The sequence below is a fragment of the Agelaius tricolor genome, unplaced genomic scaffold (genome assembly GCF_023055355.1).
Source record: "Agelaius tricolor isolate 1412-34295 unplaced genomic scaffold, bAgeTri1.0.p SCAF_49, whole genome shotgun sequence".
NCBI lineage: Eukaryota > Metazoa > Chordata > Aves > Passeriformes > Icteridae > Agelaius > Agelaius tricolor.
This window is the reverse complement of record NW_027269309.1, coordinates 483,400-503,072: the sequence shown is the minus strand read 5'-3', so window position 1 is coordinate 503,072 and position 19,673 is coordinate 483,400. Positions and strand designations below refer to the sequence as shown.

Genomic DNA, 19,673 nt, shown 5'->3' with positions numbered 1-19,673 from the left:
TTGAAGCTGGTACACCAACAATAGGTTAATGATTATTAGATGCTAAAGCTAATTGTTGTATTATTAGCTATGGTAGAAAGGCAATCCCCTGGCAGGGAGCAATGTGCTCTGACTCCATTATTCAGAATGCTGAATAATTGCTTTATTAAGCTATACTATATTACACTAACACTATATTAAATTACATACCAAAAAGATACTATACTATACTATACTATACTATACTATACTATACTATACTATACTATACTATACTATACTATACTATACTATACTATACTATACTATACTATACTATACTATACTATACTACTAAAGAAAAACCTGTGACTGTCTGACAGCCAGGACACAGCTTTGAGTGATTGGCTAATCACTTAAAACAACTTTCACCGGTGTCCAATTAAAGAAATCACTTTTGGTAAACAATCTCCATAACACATTCCACATGTGCAAAAACAACAGGAGCAATGACTAGAAATAAGAATTGTTTTCTCTTCTTCTCTGAGGTTCTCACTGCCTTCCACAGGAAAAATCCTTGGGAAGTTGTGCCTGCTGCTCTCTGTGAAGAGAGCTGCAGCCACAGTGAACTCATTTGTAGAAGGAAGTGGAGCAGGGGAACCATTACAGGAACATACTGAAACCAGTAGGACAATGCCCATCACTTGGACTCTATGTCAAATCCATCATGAAGCAGGGGGGCTTGGATCATGCCAGAGGGTCCCAGAGACCTGACAAAGACTTTCCTGACTTAATCCCTGGGACCACTGACCCAGTTTGAGATCACCCACCCAATTCAAGGGAAGAATTGTGGAGGCATGAAGGACTAATAAACTCATTTTAATACAGAGCGGGGATTGGAGGTGCTGGGGGTATGCATATGTATTCTTTTGGGAAATAAATGGAAGGCAAAAATCCTTGTGTGGCACAATCACACATTTGGGGACGATCCCCACGGTGCCACCCTCCGGTGTAATAAACATAACACTTTCTAACTTTGATGAGTTAGAGAGTCTTTGTCCATGATTTTCGGTTCTAACGATTCACCAGGACACCCTCCCCATGCATCTGTGGCCTCGGGCTGTGGCAGGGCTGGAGCTGGGCACTGACAGCCTGTGGAGAGCAGCTGAGCTGTCCCTTGGGCTGCTGTTGGGGCAAAGCCATCAGTGCTTTGGAGGGAAAAAGGGAAGAAAAGGGAAAAGGGAAGGGCAGCCCCATTTCTCACTGAACTTAGGTCCCTGCTGTGCACTCTTCACCCCTTTGTTGGATAATACCTCAAATTCTCGTTACTTGTTGCAGGGAACACCTCTGCCCTCAAGAAGGGAAATTGTGTAAGAGCTTGCAGTAGCCTCACTGTGCCGGTGAAAATGAGTATAATTTTCTTCTGAAAAACATTTTATTAAAAAAAATTAGAATACCTGTCCCTAGGAGATGCTTGCAAATGCAAACACCACAAACTGTTGTTACTTTAATTGTTTGTAGCGCACTCTTTGTGTCCTTTTATTTTAAGTAGCTGCCCTCAGACAGATGTCACCCACAAGTCTTACTGTTCAAGGATTATTTTTTTTGTTTGGGCTTCATTCTCCATACACCAATCCTTCTCCTGACCTATGTTGTTGTTCTCACATATTCACATTTTGATCCCAGAAATCATCTACTTCATGAAATGTTTCATAGATCCTAATCCTCAACATAAGGTGAGGTTTGACACCAGCCGAATGTGAGACCAACGGATGTTTAAGGGAGGGAGTAGCCCTGTCCTGAGGAGCTGATCCCATTTCTCACATCCATGAGCTCTTTGTCTTAGGAGAAACTGTTCCATTCAAATGGAGACCAGAGGTGCTGTTACCTCAGGTCATCATTGCTTCTGACAGGTGTGGGTCTTGGATGCTCCAGCTGTTTCTCCAGAGACTGATGGCCCAGGGATGTCAGTGCCGAGTTAAGGTTCAGAGACTGATCCAGCTTCCGAGTCTCTTCTTCCAGAACAGCAGCTTTGGGCTCCTTGAGCACAGCTGCAAAGGAGCAGCACAGCTCCTGGTGAAGGTCTGACAGCTCCTGGCTGGTCCTTGCACAGCTCTCAATGTAGTTCTGACAGTGCTGTCGCTCTTGGGCCAGCTGTGACTGCAGCAGGGCCACCTGAAAGAGGCACAAGGCCCGGCTCAGACAAGCCCACGCTGGCAGGAGCACCTGCAGCCCCACGGTACCGGCTCTCGGGGCAGACACAGCCTCCAACTCCAGCCCTCACCAACACTCTGCCCTTGGGCAAGGGCAAAGGAACAGGCTCCCAGACACAACAGAGCTCAGAGCACCAACAAGTCCACTTCAAGGCTGCCAAACCCTTCCCACGTACATCCCTCAGCCACCACAGGTCTATTACAGACACTTCCAATGGGATTTAGGAACCCAGCTCTGATTTCCAGAGCACACATTTGGGCCACCGACCCCTTTCTCCACAGGCTGTGCCTCAGCATGAGGGCTGCTGCTTCCCTGAGCTCCTGGAGGACTCTTCTACTTGAGCTCCTGGACAGGCAGCTGAGGGACAGGGAGCAAACTCTCCCTCTCCCAGCCTTCAGAGCATTCCACACAGGAGCAGAGCAGAATGTGGACAACTAAGCCCAGTGGAATAATAAACCTCTGGCATGGCCTCAGGTCCCTGAATTTCTGCTAAAATGCAAGCTCCACTGTTACAGAGTCAAGGGAAAATGGAAACAGGCAACAAAGGAGAACATCCTGGTCCAGACTGCCCAGGGAAGTAGTGGAATCACTGACCCTGGAAGTGTTCAGAAAATGTGCCCGTGGCAATTTGGGCCATGGTTTAGTGTTGGGACTGACAATCTGGTTTAATAGTTGGATTAGATTATCTGAGAGGGCTTTTCCAACCTTAAGCATTTTATGATTCTATGATTCTGATATTTTCAGGTGACTTCCAATGTTCTGAATTTCATCCCATCTCTCTCCCCCACCGCCTGATCTTAGACAAGTCAGAGACAAGACCAAGGTAAAGGATGTTTGGTTGTTGCCAACAGGTGCACAACTGGCAACACCTGCTGTACTCACTTCCTGAGAGCCAAACACAACTCGGGCTGTAGCAGCAGGCACAGCTGTGCCCATGAGTAGAGCCACAGCAGCCTTTACAGGAAAGTTTTCCTACTCCTCACCTGGTTCTGTAACTCAGCTAAGCGCTGACTGCAGTGAGCATGAGACTCCTCCTGTTGAGAAAAGGAAAGGATGTTCTTTCAGTCTGTTTGGTCACAACCACAGGCAATATTTCACTTCTATTAGATCTCTGGAAGGCTGCTGCCACTGGGATTTCTCATCATTCCTCTGTGTGACCAAAGCCTCCTTGTACCAAGGAAAATGTTGTTCTCACCTGTCTGGAAGCAGGCAACTTGCACTGGTCAGACTCAGAGAGTGAAAATCCAGAGGCATCTGGGAGTAACCGACCCCTAAAACATCTCTTCAGTCTCCTCCGTTCGTGTTCCACCTGCACATTGGATGGGAGAGAGGGTCACAGAAACCTGTCAGCAAACATGGAGCAAAAGGACCTCTGGACATCAAGGCAAGGAGATCCCTGCTCTGAGACCCTGAAGTGCACCAGACTACACTGGGGGCAAAAAGCTCTCGCTGGAGGCTGTGCAAGAGAGGCCAGTGTGTGTGTGCAGGGACACGGGGCCAGGGAGGGAGGCAGCACAGTGAAGGTGCCCTTGTGAAAGCCATGGGCTGCCACAAGAGAGAGTGTTGCAGTGTGATGCAATATCCTGTTTTAGCTATCCCAGTCCTTTCCCAGGTGTGCCAATGCCTTCTCCCTTCCCCTCCCCTTGCCTCCTGCTAAGTGCTGTCCATCAATCTTAACATTCCAGCAAGGGCGTCGTCCGATTGGCAAAAGTTCAAAAGATGCTTCTCAGCCCTGGGGTCATTGGGCTACCTAGGTGCCACTTCTCTCCCGAGCCTTCCCCCCTCCTACCTGGTTGGTGGCATACCTACCCCTTCCCTCCCCCTGTCCCCGGGGCTTAAAAGGACACTGGGACCATGTGGTCGCTATTCTGTTGGAGTTGTTACAAGATTCAGAGACCTGTAACCCTGGAATAAAGCTCTGGATTAAACCCTTGGGCAGAATCCCGTCTCCTTTTCTCCTTCACCATTGCCTAAAGCCTTTCCACCAGACGTAAAACTGAGTTCCTGCTTGCCTGGACTTGTTCTAAGTGCCAGCTGCCACATCCAGCCAGCCAAAAGTGTCTCTGAGGTGAAATACCTCAGTTGCCACCTCTGGTCCAGCAGCAAGGATCAGACGAGCCCAGGCATGTTCCACCCAGTAATATTGGGATCTTATTCCAATAGGAGAGAACAAAAGGGTGTGCCCACAGCAGGGACAGGGAGAGGCAAGGGAACAAGCAGAGGTCTCCAAAGCACTGCCTGAGCTAAGGTGCCAAGTTCCAGAAGAGCCTGAGGCTCTGCAGAGGCAGTCAAAGCCCAATTTACCTGCTCAAGAGTCCTCCTGAGTTCAGTGTTTTGTTGCTTGAGCTCCACTTTTTCATCTTCCAGCTTTGCAACTGCTTGCTGCAGACATTCCAGGCTCTGCAACATGAGTCTCTTCTCTGACAGCAGTGACAGCTGCTCCCCTTCAGCAACAGCCTGCTGGGCATTCAGAAAGGAGATGCCATGAGCTGGTGCCACATAAAGGTTAGAAGGGTGTCAGAACTGATACACTGGGGAGAGTGACCACATCATGAATGGACAGTGCTAAGGGCCTTCTTCTTCCCCTTGTCCACAGGCCAAAACAACACACCCTCTCTCTAGGGACCCTCCTCCAAATCCTCTTGGAGAATTGAATACTTTGTTCTGGATCTTCCAGATCTGCTTCCTGCTAGTTTTTTTTCAGTGTTCCCCATTCTTGTTTTCAGACACTGAAAGCATTAATTTCCTATCCAGCCATTTCATTGTTTTACAAAGTTCTGTAGTGTCTCCGCCTCTCTCTTTCTCTCTGCCATTTCCTCTCAGTTGTGAATACTTAAATATTTACTCCCCTTGGGGAAGTTAATTACCATCTCTGGTCATCCTTTTTGATCATCACTGTAAATTCTCTTCCCTACAGTTCTGCTCTCTGTCCTTAGACAACCAAATGTGCAAGATGTGGGTGAAGCATGCATTTCTGCAGTGATAAAACAGTGCAGTTTTTTTCTCTATTCTCTTTACCTGTTACATCCTCATACAGAACTGCTCTTTGAAAATACCACGTTATCAATCAGGCCATAAGCATTGCTTGGAACTTAGTCAGGAACCACTTCCTCCTTCTCCTTTGTGCCTTTCTTCACGAACTGCTCCTTGGAGCACCTATAAATGCAGTCTTGGTATCAGCAGTAAACCAATCTGTGTGGATGCTACTGCATTACCTGACTGAATGTTCTTGCATACCTGACCTACATGGATGTAACTGAAATCTCATGCTCTTTTCACATTTCTTGCCTTGTCACATCTTTACTTCCCATCAACAGATCTCAATACTTGTCAGCATCCTGGATCAGGCTGCAAGTAATATTTCTCAAGTCATAAGTAAATGTATAATCCATAAATAGTGTTTTCTTAGTAGCACTTTTTACATGCCAATATACTAATGGACACCAGAATATAGGCAAATTCTTGGCAAAGCTGCAGCACAGGCTATTGCAACTGTTCCACTAGCAGGAACTGAATAAGTCCACTTTGAAAAATTACACAGAAGTTTGCCTCTGTCATTTTTTGATTGCAGTACAAACATGTCCTGAATGCACAATTAAGCATTTAATCTGACTAGGCAATAAAATAAATCCCATTCTTTTAACACACAGGAAAAGCTGTCCCTCAGAAATCTCCATCTCAGGAAGCATCCTCAAGGCACCAGCAGTGCAGCTGCTGTTCAGCCCTCTCGGTACAAAACTCAGCAGGGTTTAGTTCATCACTCTGCTCAGCTGCTCCACCAAATCCAAACCCCCACGTGTTGCATCCCTTTGCATGGGCACAGGAGAAGCAGCTCCCCATGCCCAGCTTTTGGTCTGGAGCTGGTTTGAACAGCAAGCTCCAGAGCTGGATCAGTCATTCCAGGGGTGCCAGGAATCAATCTGGCAGTCAATGGTGTCTGGCTGCAGCCCAGGCTGCTTTACCCAACGGGACTGACAGGGATAGAGACCCACCTCTTCATGGGAAACATCTCTGGAATAATTCAGGGACACTGGAGTGGACTGAAGATCAATCCCAGTGCCTACCTGTTGACGAAATCGGTCTGTGTCTCTCTCTGAAATCATTCTCTGCAGGATGCTTATTTCCTTCTTCAGATTCCCATTGGCCATTTCACTCTTGCTCAGTGCAGCACTCAGGACTTGAGCGTTCTCTCTCCATTCATGTTCTCTGCTTTCTCTCTGCTTCAAAGCAGCAGCCACACACCCCAACTCTTCACCTTTGGCTTCCCTCTCAGCTTCTAACTGTTGGGTAATTTCCTCCTGCCTTTGCAAGAGATAGTCTCTCTCCTGGAGAATTTTCCTCTTCTCTACTTCCTCTTCCTCCCATTTTTGGAGTTTTTGGATTTGTTTCTTTAGAGTCTCCCCTTCATCTTTCCATCGCAAAGCCAATGTTAATTCTTTCAGCAGTTCACTCTGCCTCCTAAGCTCTTGCTCTCTCTCTATCAGAGTCTTCTTTAAATACTTGACTTTGTCTGTCTGGTACTTGATCTCTTTATCCTTCTTTGTCAGAGTCTGCTGAACATGCTGGAGATCTTCCCGAAGAGCTCTTATTTCCACTTCTATCTGCTTTCGCTCAGTTTGAGCCTTGATCTCTCCTTCTCTCTCAGGGAAGGTTTCTTTCAGGAACTCTTGCTCTCCATCATGTCTAACCTCTTCATTCTTTTCAGTTAGCCTAAGCTGGAGATTCTGCAAAGTCTTCAGTTCTTCTTCTACATGCTGGAGTTTTTGCCTAAGAGTGTCATTGTCCTCATCTTTCTTCCTCACCACTTCCTCAAGTAGAGTCACTTGTTTCTGGCATGATGTCAGTGCTACTTTCATGCTTTCTTCACGAAGCTGGAATGTGTTCATTTGCTCTGTCTGCTTGAGGAACTCCAAATGGTTCTTCTTCAACATCTCGCTTGCTTTGTCTAGATCCTGCTCTAGACTTTTGGCCTGCTTGCCTGCCACCTCCTTCTGCTCTCGAAGGTCCTGGACATGCTCTTGCAAAGACACTATCTCTTGATGTCTAGCTTCAAGAGAAGATTCAGCATATTCTAGTTTTTGCAGTATGGCTTTAGCCTGCACCGCTGTTTCTTCCTTCTGCTGTTGAAGCTTTGTGATGGTGTCCTCCAGAACACAAATCTTGTCTTCTTTTTCTTTCAGAGTCAGTGTTGTTGCATGGAAATTTCTTTGCTCAGCTTCATGCTTTTCTTCCTTTTCCTTGCATGCCTCACATTGCTTTCTAAGGGACAAAATTTCCTGCTCTTTTTCCTTTAGTTCCACTTGAAGACAATGCAGAATTTGCTTCTGCTGTTCAGAGTCTTGCTTTTGTTTTTGGAAGGTCTCAATCAGTTCCTTCTGAGATTCAATCATTAAATCCTTTTCTTTCAATATTGTTCTAGAGTATTCTAAGTCTCTGTGCAAGACATTAATCTGTTCCTCTTTTTTTTCCTCATAGCTCCTTGTTTGTTGCTTTTGGATGTCCATAAGTCTGTCTTTTTCTTTTAAGGTTGCTAAGGTCTGCTCCAGTTGGTCACGGACAGTTTTTAACTGCATTTCCATGACTTCTTCAACTTCCTGCATTTGCTTTTGCTGTGACTCAAGCTCTTGCTCTTTTTTAGATAAAGAAAGTGTCATGATTTCTACTTTATCAAGAAGCTCTTGCAGATGCCTGTCTTGCTCTTCCTTGTGCTGCTGCAAAAGCCTTAACTCTTCCCTTTGAGCATCACACTCATTCTCTCTGTCCTTAAGAACAGTTCTCAGGTGTTCAAGGCTAGCATTTAGAGATTTCACATCTTCTCTCTCCTTTTCCAGTTCTTGAATCTGCTGAGTCAGAGAAAGAAGCTCCAACCTTTTCTCCTTCAGGTTTCCTTTCATATCATCAAGATCCACAAGCAGATTTCTGACTTGTACTGCACCATGCTGTTCTAGAATCATTATTTTCTCCTCCTGGAATTTGATCTCCAGGTGTCTCTCCTCCAGCTCTTTGCTCACCCTGCTGATGGCAGAGTTCTGCAATTCTAACTGCTTCTCCAGCTCCCTTATCATTTCTTGCTGGGATCTGATCTCTTGGTCCTTCTCTTCCAGCTCTTGGCTCATTTTGCTGAAAACAATCCTTTGCTTTTCTTGCTGCTTCTCCAGCTCCTGTATCTGTTCCTGTTGGGATTCTGTCTTCTGTTCCTTCTCTGTTATGTCCTTAATAACCTGATTAAGAGCAGTTTTATGCATTTCTTTCTGCTTTTCCAACATTCTCATCTGCTCTTGGTACAATTTCATTTCTCCCTCCCTCTCTGAGAGGATGGCAGTCACATGAGCGAGATGCTCCTGCAAAGCTTTGGTCTCTGCTGCCTCTTTCTGAAGAATCTCCATTTTCTTCCCCTGGTTTTGCACTTCCTCATTTTTAATTTTTAACATGGACAGGGCAGTTTGAAGTTCTTGTTCAAGGGAGTGATTCTTGTCTATTGCTGTATTTGCTCGGGTTTCAGAGGCTGTGACTGATTCCTCCAGAAGTTTTATCTCACACTCTAGTTTTTCTTTATCTGCCTGCAGCCTGTCCTGTTCATGCTGCCAAAACAGGGAGAAAAAGGGTCACTCATTCCCTCTCTCACTTTGCTTTTCATACCAGATCTGGACTCCTGCTGCAGGGGCAGGCACAGGCCGCCCCTCTCTCAGCCTCTCAGCATGCTGCAGAGCTTTGCTGGGCCCCCCTCCCCTTGATGCTGCATCTTTCCCAGCTCACTCAGCCCATCCCAGCTTCCCTTCTGCCCTTGCCTGACCTCCTGCAGCTCCACTCCAGGGCTCCTTTGGGGAGGAGCTGCCAGAACTGCAGCCAGGATTTCAAGTGCCCGCTAAGCAGGATTCAGGCAGTGCCACGAGGATGTGCTCTCCATCAGGGAGGAAGGGAAGAGCAAACAGCCGCAGCCTTTCATTCCCTGGGGCTGGGCTGACAGCAGTGCTTTTCCACCTCTCCTGTGTAGAGTTCCCATGGCTCCATGCCCCAGAGGCCCACTGCCCTCTCTGGGAGCAGCAATGGCCAGATCAGTCTGTCATTCTCTGCTGCCACTCAGGACCAGTTCTCCCCATGCAGGCACACGTCCTGCTGGGGATCAGACCTTGGCTTTCCTCTCCTCTCTCCCCACTGGCTGCTCTCCCATGGCCAAGGCCAAACACCTTTCTATTAACAGCAAACTTGGGACTCTCCCCTGTCCTTCCAGATCCAGATAGTTAGAAATCTGAACATGGGTTTGGACACCAGGAATTCCCCAAACCATGCAATGTCAATAGGGACACTGAGGACATTGAGAACTAAAGGTTCAAGGGCACAGAAGCCCAGCATGGAGGAAGATCAGCAGCCTCAGCATTAACTGGCTTTGCCATGACTACAACATCTTCTTCTCCTTATGCAGAAGAATGCAATTACAAAAGTCAAACTGGAAAAAAGCTGCTCCTTAGAACTATTAACACAAGGTCCAAACATATCTAGGAAGTGGCCCTTTGTGGCATCTGCCAATCTCACCAGCACATCCTTCCTTTCCTTCTCCAGCTTTTCCAATTTCCTCTTCAGAGATGCCACCTCCTGACGAAGAGCCACAGCCTCTTCCTTCAGGGCAATGGTCTCTTCCTTCAAGGCACTTTCTAGAGAGGTCTTCTGGTGTTCTGCCCTCAACATTGCTGCAGCAGGGAAGGAGAAGAGGAAAAGAAAAGTCAAGTTAAACTGATGTGCATCCTGCAGAGACAACAGCACTGTCTTCTCTACCTGCCTGTGTTTGCCAGGCCCTAAGCCCACAAAGGCTCCAAAGCTGACAGAAATGAAGGAAACTTCCAGGCACAGAAAAAGGCAGAAATGAAAGGGGCAATATTCAGAGGGATAGAAAAGTGTGTTTGCTCTTGTCCTTGTGCAGAGTGAGCAAGCCAAGAGAGACAAAGCACAGGGGATGCCTGTGCAGCCCTGCTCCAGAGAGGCCAATAGCCTGGAGGCTCTGGCAGGGCCTGGAGTTTGGGGGGAATGGAGCTGAGGCATCCAGCTACAGCTCCTTAGCACAGACACGGAGCCTGAGAGGCACCAGCTGTGCACGGGATCAGCCCTAGCACAGCCAGAGGGCACTGCCAGCCACAGCACCTTTCTCAAGAGAAAGCTTTCACTGGCACTTGGATGGAGAAATCTCCTGCTGGCTGTTTTTCCCCTCTGCCATGTCTGGGCACTGTGTTTTTTCTCTGTGTGGCATCAAAGAACCCCACTGGAGAGACAGCATGGGGCAGTGGCTGGGAGAGGAGAAGCTGTACCTGCCCGACTTTCATCCAACTGTATCTGCAGCTCCTGATTGCTGGCTTTGAGATTGTCCATCTGATCCTGCCCCGTGCCCAGCTCCAGCTCCAAGGCCTGTATCTTCTTCCTTGCATCATTCTGGAAAAGACAAGAGGAGCAGAATCACCTCTCATTGCCACTGCTGGCAGGAGACAAAGGACTACAAACACTAAAGAAGAAATAGCCAATGTGGGAGAGGGCAGCCAGACAGTACTGGTGGGATGTGATTGTGATCCTCCTTCCTCCCCATGCCAGTGAGCCAACCCCCCTACAAGGACTGACACCCATCCTGGCCTTGGCACAGTGCTTGTCCAGCAGCCCAGCAGCAAGACAGGATTTCTGGGTGCACTGGGCACACATTACCAGATCTTTCTGGGAATGCTCCAGGTGCTGCTGCAGGTCTTGCAGAGTTGCTGCCACTCTGTCCACTGTGAGCTCTGTGGGGACATCCCCAGCCTGAGAAGCAGTTAGGCCCATGACATGACCCTCTTCTGAAAAGAGAAGATATTCTGTTTCAAGATTTAATCCAGTGGTCTCCAACAAACAAGGCCTCTCTACCTAGGAGGAGGTGCCTTTGTCATTGTCCTAAAGCTCACTTTGCAGCAGGATGTGTGTCACAGGCTGACATTATTCTGATGACCACTAATGCCAGCACTGCCCCAGAGACAACTGCATGGGCCCTGGGCTTGACATGGACTTGGGCCTTGCATGGGCTTGACAGGCCCAAGTCTCCCTTCTGACTGATCATTTCTCTACATACAAACATGATTTGTGTCTCTGCAGGGAAGTCAAGCTGTCAAGACTTCCCAAAGCCTGAGTCAGCCTAAACTGCCAGGGTGAGTGTGTGATAGATACCAGGGTGACCAGGAACACCCCCTCACTCCACCTGCTCACCCAGGCTCCCACACTTGCCTGAGCTCCAAGTGACCAAGTCTCTGCTGTCCCTGATCATGTGGTGGAGAGCTAAGAGCAGTTTGTCCAGGTGGGATTGAGTTTCCTGGTGGGCACCACTGGCCTGTTGACACTGTGTGGCCAAGGCCTCTGCTCTGTCATCAGAGCTCTGGAGCTTCACACGCAGCTCAGACACCTCAGCCTGCAGCACGTGCACAGAGTCCCTCAAAGAGCGTTCTCCTGCTCGAGACTCCTCCAGCTCCTTCAGCAGCTGCTTCTGTTGAGTTGCCTGGGAAGCCTCCATCTGCAGCACTGCGTCCTGCAGGGCCCGGATCTGGAAGATGGATGCACAGAGCCTCAGGGACAGGGCTGCTCCTGAGGCAGCAGAGTGGGCCACAGGGAGAGCAACGAAGGAGAAATGACTTCAAGCCAAAACCAGAAGGCACAGATGCAAGGATTGCAATAGAGGCAAATGGAGAGAAAACAGGGAAAGGGAGGCAATGGGCATCCTTGGGCTGCAGCTCTGAACAGCGGCTGAACTGGCTGTGCTGGAAGTGCCCTGCCCAGCCTGCCACAGCCACCTCTGTGTCCCCACATTGCTCAGTGCCTGGCACAGGCACCAACTCTGTCTGGGACAACACTGCCAACAGAGGGACAGAGAAGCTCCAGAGGAGTCTGCTGCTGCTTCTCCTCCCACATTTCCTGCTGGGACCCGGGAGAGGATGGGGGGGGAAAACTTCTGCAGCAGAGACCAGATCCAGGCTCAGCCTCAGGGTGCAGCAGCAGCCCCGGGCAGAACACGGCAGCTGTGGATGCTGCTGGCAGGGGCAAGAGGTTGGGGCCTCCAAGGCAAAGGTGCTGTTGTGTGTCCCTGGAGAAGAGGATGCCAATGCACAGCTTACCTGGTCGTTGAGCTCCTGCACTTCTCTTCTGTGCTCTGAGTGGAGCTCCTCGGCCTGGGTAAGGGCAGAACGAAGCTGAGTAACCTGATTGATCTGGGCCAGGTTGTTTTCTTCCAGGGTTCTGAGGCTCAGATCCTTTTCTTCCAGAGACAGAGTCAGCCTGTAGAACAAGGTAACAGATGGCCATGAGAGACATTCATATCCTTGGGTGCCTCAGAGGGGGTGGTGGAGTTGATCACTATGTGAGGCAATACTTGGAATGTGTCAAGCTTTGTCTGGGGTAGATGATGAGTGTGTCCAGAGCTTATGGGTCAGAATAAAAGGACAGATAAGTAAGGGTGACATTGCTGTGGGTGTTTGCTAGAGGCCACCTGAACATGAGAAGTAGATGAGGCTTTCTACAGGCAACATAAAGCAATCTCAAAGTCACAGCCCTGGTTCTTGTGGGAGACTTTAGCTTCCCTGCCATCAGCTGGAGAAGCCACATAGTGCAGATGTTCCTGGAAAGCACTGATGACAACTTGCTGTCACAGGCAGTGGAGGATCCCACAAAGAACAGCATGGTGCTCAACCTTACCCTAACCATCAGGAAAGGCCTTGTTGGAGATGTGAAGCCTGAGGTCAGCCTTGGCTGCACTGCCTATGAATGAGACTGTGAAGTTCAGCTGGGGGTGAGGAAAAAGCAGGGCAGCAAGCAAGATTACAACCACAGACCTCATGAGAGCTAACTTTAGCCTCTTCAGGGACCTTCTTGAAAGAAGCAGATGGGAACAGGTCCTGCAGGGTAAAGGGGTCCAACTGATATTCAAGGATCACTTCCTCCAGGCTCAACAACAATGCATCCTAGTGAGCAAGAAACTGGGCAAAGGGGGCAAGAGACCTGAGTGGATAAGCAAAGAACTTCTGTTATTCCTCAAGTGCAAGCAGGAAATACACAGGAGATGGAAGCAGGCTCAGGCCACTTAGAATGAATATAGAGACAGTGTTGGACTAAGTAGAAATGAGACAAAGAAGACCAAGGACCACCTTGGAATTAAATCTGGGCAAGGACATCAAAAAGGACTTTTTAAAATACATCAACAACAAAAGGAAAACCAAAGATGATGTGTCTCTGTCTGTTCCTAAATGGAGGGGAGACCCTGGTAACAGAGGATACAAAGAAGGCAGAGTTCCTGAGTGCCTTTATTTGCCTTGGTCTGTACTGGACAAGACCAGCCCTCAGGGATCTCTGGCCCAGGAGATCAGGCTGAAGGAATGTTGGAAGGAAGACTATCCCTTAGCAAGATTTTCCTTTCAAGGAGAACTGGGTTACTGAATGCCTGGGCAAACTCAACATCCACAAGTCCTCAGGCTCTGACAGGATGTGACTATGAGTGCTGAGGGAGCTCGTGGACACCAGAGTGAGGCCACTCCCCATTATCTTGGAAAGGTCATGGAGATCAGGAGAGGTGTCTGGGGGCTGGAAGAAAGCAAATATCATTCTGGTCTTCAGAAAGGGCATGGAGGAGGACCCAGGGAACGATGGGCCTGTCAGAATCATCTCAATCCCTGGAAAGGTGATGGAGTACCTCATGCTGGAGGTGCCCTCTTCCCCACATGGAAGGACAAGAAGATGATCAGGAATGGTCAGCATTGGATTCACTAAAGATATATCATGCCTGACCAACCTGATTGCCTTCTACAATGAAAAATCTACCTGGGTGGACAAAGGGAGAGCAGTGGATATTGTTTACCTTGATGTCAGCAAGGCTTTTGACACAGTCACTCTCAACATCCTCCTTGGGAAACTCAGGCAGCAGGGGCTGGAGGAGTGGACAATGGGCTGATCTGAGTACTGGCTGAACAGCAGAAGCCAGAGGGTTGTAATTAGTGGCACAGGGTCTGGCTGGAGGCCTGTCATTAGTGGTGTCCCCCAGGGTTCACTCCTGGACTCACTATTGTTGAACTTGCTCTTCAATGGCTTGGATGAGGCAAGCAATGCCTCCCCATGAGGGCTGGCATCCCTTCAGAGGGATCTCAGCAGGCTGGGGATGGGCAGAGAGGAACCCTCTGAAATCCAGCAAGGTCCTGCACCTGGGGAGGAACAGCCCCAGGCACCTGCACAGGCTGGGGCCAACCTGCTGGGAAGCAGCTTTGTGGAGAAGGACCTGGGGGTCCTGGTGGAAAAGGAACTCTCCATGAGCCAGCAGTGGGTCCTTGTGGCCAAGGGGGCCACTGGGATCCTGGAAAGCACCAGGAACAGCATTGCCAGCAGGTCAGGGAGGGGATCTCAGCCCTGGGAGGCACATCTGCAGTGCTGGGTCCAGCTCTGGCTCCTCAGCACAGCAGGGACAGGAGCTCCTGGAGCAGGGCCAGTGGAGGCTGCAGAGCTGAGCAAGGGCCTGGAGCATCTGGGTGCCCAGGAAAGGCTGAGGGAGCTGGGGCTGCTCAGCCTGGAGAGGAGCCCCAGCTGAGAGGGGCCCTCAGGCCTGGCTGTCCCTGTGTGCAGGAGGGGCAGAGCAGGGCCCAGGCTCCGCTCCCTGGGGCCCAGCAATGGCACCAGAGCCACGGGCAGGGACTGATGCCCAGGAAGTTCCACCTGGACAGGAGGAAGAAATTCTTTCCTGTGCAGTGACCATGAACACGCTGCCCAGGGAGGGTGTGGAGTCTCCCTCACTGGAGACATTCCAGAACCATCTGGATGCAATCCTGTTCCATGTGCTCTGGGACGGCCCTGTGTGAGCAGGGAGGTGGGACCAGATGAGCCACTGTGGTGCCTCCAACCTTACCCTTTCTCTGATTGTCTTCATCTGGCTAAGATAAAAAATCATGGACTTAACATGTCTTATGTCAACAAAAAGCATCAGATGCCAGGCTGATCCAGACCCCAAAGGCTTCAAGGTACAGGCCCCAAGGTGGAGCTGATGGATGTATCCAGCTCCTTACAATGCAGCTTGGGCAGGTTCAACACACCCACCTAACAACACAATAACCCCTGGAGGGAAAGGGCTACCCCCCAAAGCCTTTGTCTTCAGAAAAATTTTATCTGAAGGCTTTAAAGAAAAGAAAATGAAACTCAACATCCAGACAATGAGAAGTGTCTGCACGGAGAGTTACAATCTGCCACTTAGGAAATGCTGCCAGAGCCCCTGGCAGGTGCAAAGATGGCAAAGAGGGAATCCATTCAGCACAATGCAGAGTCCCCCAGGCTTTCATTTACCTGGCCTTTTCCTTCTCTAGGGCATTGACGGAAGCCTGCAATTCTGAATTTTTCTCTGCCATTTCTTCCAATCGACTCCTTTCCCTCTCCAGGTACTCCAGATGCACTTGCAGCTCCTTGTTCTGATGTTCTGCCTCCTCCAGCAGCTTCTGGATCTGCTCAATCTCCAACAGTTTCTGCCTGGACTCTTCCTGGGCCTCCCTCACATCTTGCTGGGCTCTCTGTGCAGTCCTTTCCTGGCACTCTTGGGAGGCTGCCAGCTGAGATGTCAACTCTGCCACCTCCAGTCAAACAGAACAAAGCAGTCAGAGGCTACAGCCACAGCTTCTCACACTCAGCCACAGCACAGGCTGTGAGCAAAGGTAAAGGACATCTTTCCACTCCTCCCTGTCCTGAGAGCACCACATTCACAAAGGACATGGACAACTTGTTTCAGTCTCTAAGTGGCCCACCCACAAGGGCACCTGAGAAAGCACCTGTCAAAGCAAGGCTAGCAAGAAGAAGCCAGCAGGAATCCATGCTGCTGCTTGCTGGCCAGCAGCACAGAGGACTAGCCCAGCTGTCCAGAGCAGCAGCTGACATTCAGCAGAGCCCTGAGTGTCCTTCAGAGCAGCTGCCATGGAGCCCCCAGAGCACGAGACAGCCCCAGGGCTCACCCCAGCAGCTGCTGCTCTGCCATGGAAAAGCAAGAAGGCCACAGACCCCTCGCTGCATGACTGCAGTGCCACGGCTCTTTCACTCACCTGCTTTTGTAGAGCCTCCCTATGCTCAAGGAGGAGATTCCTTTCCTCTTTGAGGCCTTGTAGCTCTTCCTCGTGCCTCCTCTGCGCTGCCTGGGCTTCACTGTGTGCTTCCTGCAGCTCATCTTGCAGATTTGCCTTGATGGTCTGGCAACAAAATACAGAGCAACTTCCTGGGACCTGCCCTCAGGCTCAGCTTTTTCCACTTGCTGCCTCAAAATGCCATTCCCTCAGCTGCTTCTTTTGGCTGCTCTACCCAGCTCTGCTTCCACTGCAAGCCTTCCTTCCTGGGGCTGAGCTCTGGAGCTTACCAGGCTCTGTGCTCCCAGGGCCTGAAGCAGCCCTTGCTTCCTCAGTCCCAGGAGCTGCCTTTTGTGCCCTTGTCACTGCCCTGCCCTCTGTTGCCTGCCTACTCACACTTACCTGCCCCTTCTCCTGCTGCTCTGTCACCTCCTGCCTGAGCTGCTGCACCTGCTGGCAGGCTCGGCTGAGCTCTCCCTGAGTTTGGAGCAGTGCCTCTGATAAAGCATTCTTCTCCTTCTGCTCTTCCAGCAGGACCTGCACAGGAGGAAAAAGCAGAGGGCTTCACGCTCCTCCTGCAGCATCCGTGTGGCAATGGGCAAAGACTGATGGGCTCACGTGCTCTCAGAGCACTTGGCTGCTGCTCCCCTGGGCCACTGCCTGCCCTGGGGGAGACACAGCTTCCCAGGAAGTGACTTAAAACACAGCCCAGAAGACATCTCTGCGTTACTGTTCAGAAATACTCCAGGCAAGCCTTTTAAAAGATTTTTCTCTTGTCAGCGTTCCTGCTGCACCCTTCCCATGCCCACAAAAGAAAAGTCCTACAAACTCACCTTGGCCATGAACATCTACCAGTACACACCAAAAGGGCAGCAGAAGGAGAACAGTGAAGATACCCTGAGGTGCATCTTAGAACAACAGAGCACAAGAGCAGCACAAAAATCTCAGCTGACAGCTGATGTTTCTGCCTGGCTTCCTATGAGAGGGCTCATTCCTGGGGCCAAAGACAGCCCTGTTCAGCTTTCACCTCCCCTAATTCAATGCAGGAGACACAGAGGGCATGCTCCACACAGCCCCATATCCTGCCATCTCCCACAGCTCCAGCCTTGCAAAAAATCACACCAGCTCTCCTCTCACAATCATTACCTCTTGCTTGGCATTCTCAAATCTAGTTCGTTCCTCTTCTTGTTGGGCCAGCAGGGTGGCAACTTTCTGCCTCATCTCAAACAGCACCTTCTTGTGCTCCTGCTCTCTCTCTGCCTTCTCTTTTTCCCATTGCTCCAGTGTCTCCTCCATCTCTGCACGGTGCCTTTCACGCTCACTTGCCTGAGGAGGGGAGGAAAAATTTGCAAGATGAAGCCCCAGGCAAGCTCCTGGCTGAAAGATGTGAAGCTCCATCCCTCCCACAACCCCCAACTGGAAAAGACAACAGCACTGGCTTTCTGCACTCCAGAAACTGTCCTGTCAGGGAATTCAAAAGGAGACTCAGCAGGTGCAAGAATCACAGACTTGTGGAATCTCTTCTGCTGGCAAAGACCTTCCCAAGCACCGAGTCCAAGCACTCAGAGGAGGAGGTGTCACCTTCCCCTCTCTGATGCCCCAGTCACAAGGACTGAAGGACCAGGAACAAGGGGCCTGTTCCATTTGCTTCCAGCCCAAAGCTAATCCCTCTGTCCACCATGGAAGCACAGGGAGAAAGGAAACGAGTTCCCACGCTTGCAGCCAGCAGCACTGTTGGCATCTGCTCCACGCTGGCATCTGCTCTGTGGCAGGTGGCACTCGGGGATGATCCTGCCCTGGGCTGCCGCGCTTTGGGTGGGCACTGCCCAACCTGCTCTGGAACTCCTCTTACACCCTCACTGAAGCCATGGCTGCATTTACTGTCCCAGCACCATCCTGGGGGCCTTCACGCTCCTCCAAGTCTCAGCTGCTGGCTCTGCTGCCCGGCCCAGCAGCGAGAGGCCTCTGGCAGAGGATTGCTGCCCTTTCACACCCTCAGCCTCTGCTTGTGCTGCACCAACCCACAGGGCTGGCTTGGACAATTCAGAAGCATATTGTCCCCTACCAGGTCATCCAGGAGCTTCTTTATTTCCAGTTGCTGAGCAGTTCCCTGAAGCCTGAGGCGTTCCTGATGCTGCTGCTCTGCCTGCAAGAGCTGTTGAGCTGTGTCTTCCTGTTCCTGCCTCCTGAGAGCTCTCTCTGCTTCCAGCTCACCTTGCAGGCACTTCACTTCTCCTGCAAACACAACCAACAGCAAGATTCACGTTCTTGACTGACTTTACTGACCTCAGGCCCTTTCAGTGCCTCCAGCCCCACCACTCCTCAGAAGTTCTGTGGACAGAGACACCTTTACAGGGTGTTCAGCTTCTCTTGTGGTAGGGGCAGCACCACAAACAAAGCACACGAGGTTCTCACCTTCTATCACCTCCTTGGCCTGTGTGACTATGAGCACTTGAGCCTCCAGATGGTTCCTGGTGATCTCCAGCTGTGATATCTGCTGCTGAGCAGCAAACAGCCTGGACTGCAGGCTCTCCTTTGCTGACCTACAAGTTGCAAAGATGGACAGACATGAGTTGCTTGCTCCAGACACCCACAGCCGGTTATTCCAGGACGACGTGGTCAAGATCCCCACGCCTGAGGATGGAAATGGGTCAGCTGGAAACTCGTCCAGAGAAGGCACATCTGGGCCATTTCCAGAGCAGAGCAGGGCCTCTGAGGGACTGCCCAGGCCTTCCTTATGGCCTGCCATAGCACAGACAGCCCAGCCCAACTTGGCCTCAACAGCCAAATCTACATCTGAAAAGCACAGAGGATACAGTAAGCCTCTGTGTAGTGTTTATCAATTTTATCATTACAGCTCTTCAGCCCTGTCTTGTCCAGGGCCTGCTCCCTGCCTTTACCTGGTCTCTGCCAGCTGCTTGGAAAGGTCATGTTGGTGGCGCTCCATGGCTGCCAGTCGTCCCTCAAGGGCAGCCTTCTCCCGGCCCAGCAGCTCCTTCTCTCTGCCCACCTGGGCCAGTTCATGCCCTTGGCCAGAGGATTCCTGGCTCAGCTGCTCCAGAGCCCTGCTCAATGACTCTTGCTCCTGGGAAACCTGCAAGTGGGACAAGGTACAGCTGGAGCCCTTCCTCGGGAGCCCTGTGCAGAGCCAGCCAGTGCCACCTCACAGGCAGCCAGAGGACAAGGAGCACCTGTGCTCTGGCCTCAAAGTTTCACAGCATCTGCCCCATGCAGCTCTGATAGCCTGGCCTGCCAAAAGCTTCTGGCACGGTTCCCTTGGAAGTGCTGTGGCAGGCCCTGCTGCCTTGCCTAGGCCCAGACAGCTCCTTCCCAACAAACATCCCTACTCCAAACTGAGTTGCCACCCTAAAAGACTGCATCTTCCACAACTGCCGCTTGGCTATGAAAATTTCTCTCTGGATCTAT

General features: G+C 50.4%; 1 protein-coding gene across 1 annotated transcript in view; it reads right to left on the bottom strand.

Annotated features, from left to right (window-relative positions):
- Positions 1-821: 821 nt before the first annotated feature.
- CEP250 (centrosomal protein 250) overlaps positions 822-19,673 on the bottom strand; it is a 29,893-nt gene continuing 11,041 nt past the window's right edge. The window contains exons 15-31 of the mRNA XM_071455405.1: positions 19,148-19,341; positions 18,663-18,790; positions 18,313-18,482; positions 17,394-17,573; positions 16,650-16,784; positions 16,230-16,373; positions 15,487-15,767; positions 12,288-12,447; positions 11,407-11,719; positions 10,858-10,985; positions 10,473-10,593; positions 9,706-9,860; positions 6,237-8,753; positions 4,477-4,632; positions 3,368-3,481; positions 3,156-3,206; positions 822-2,133 (exon numbers count right to left, since the gene is read on the bottom strand). Of these exons, the coding sequence (XP_071311506.1) occupies positions 1,843-2,133; positions 3,156-3,206; positions 3,368-3,481; positions 4,477-4,632; positions 6,237-8,753; positions 9,706-9,860; positions 10,473-10,593; positions 10,858-10,985; positions 11,407-11,719; positions 12,288-12,447; positions 15,487-15,767; positions 16,230-16,373; positions 16,650-16,784; positions 17,394-17,573; positions 18,313-18,482; positions 18,663-18,790; positions 19,148-19,341 (5,238 nt within the window). The 3' untranslated portion in view covers positions 822-1,842. The remainder of the gene's footprint in view (positions 2,134-3,155; positions 3,207-3,367; positions 3,482-4,476; positions 4,633-6,236; positions 8,754-9,705; positions 9,861-10,472; positions 10,594-10,857; positions 10,986-11,406; positions 11,720-12,287; positions 12,448-15,486; positions 15,768-16,229; positions 16,374-16,649; positions 16,785-17,393; positions 17,574-18,312; positions 18,483-18,662; positions 18,791-19,147; positions 19,342-19,673) is intronic.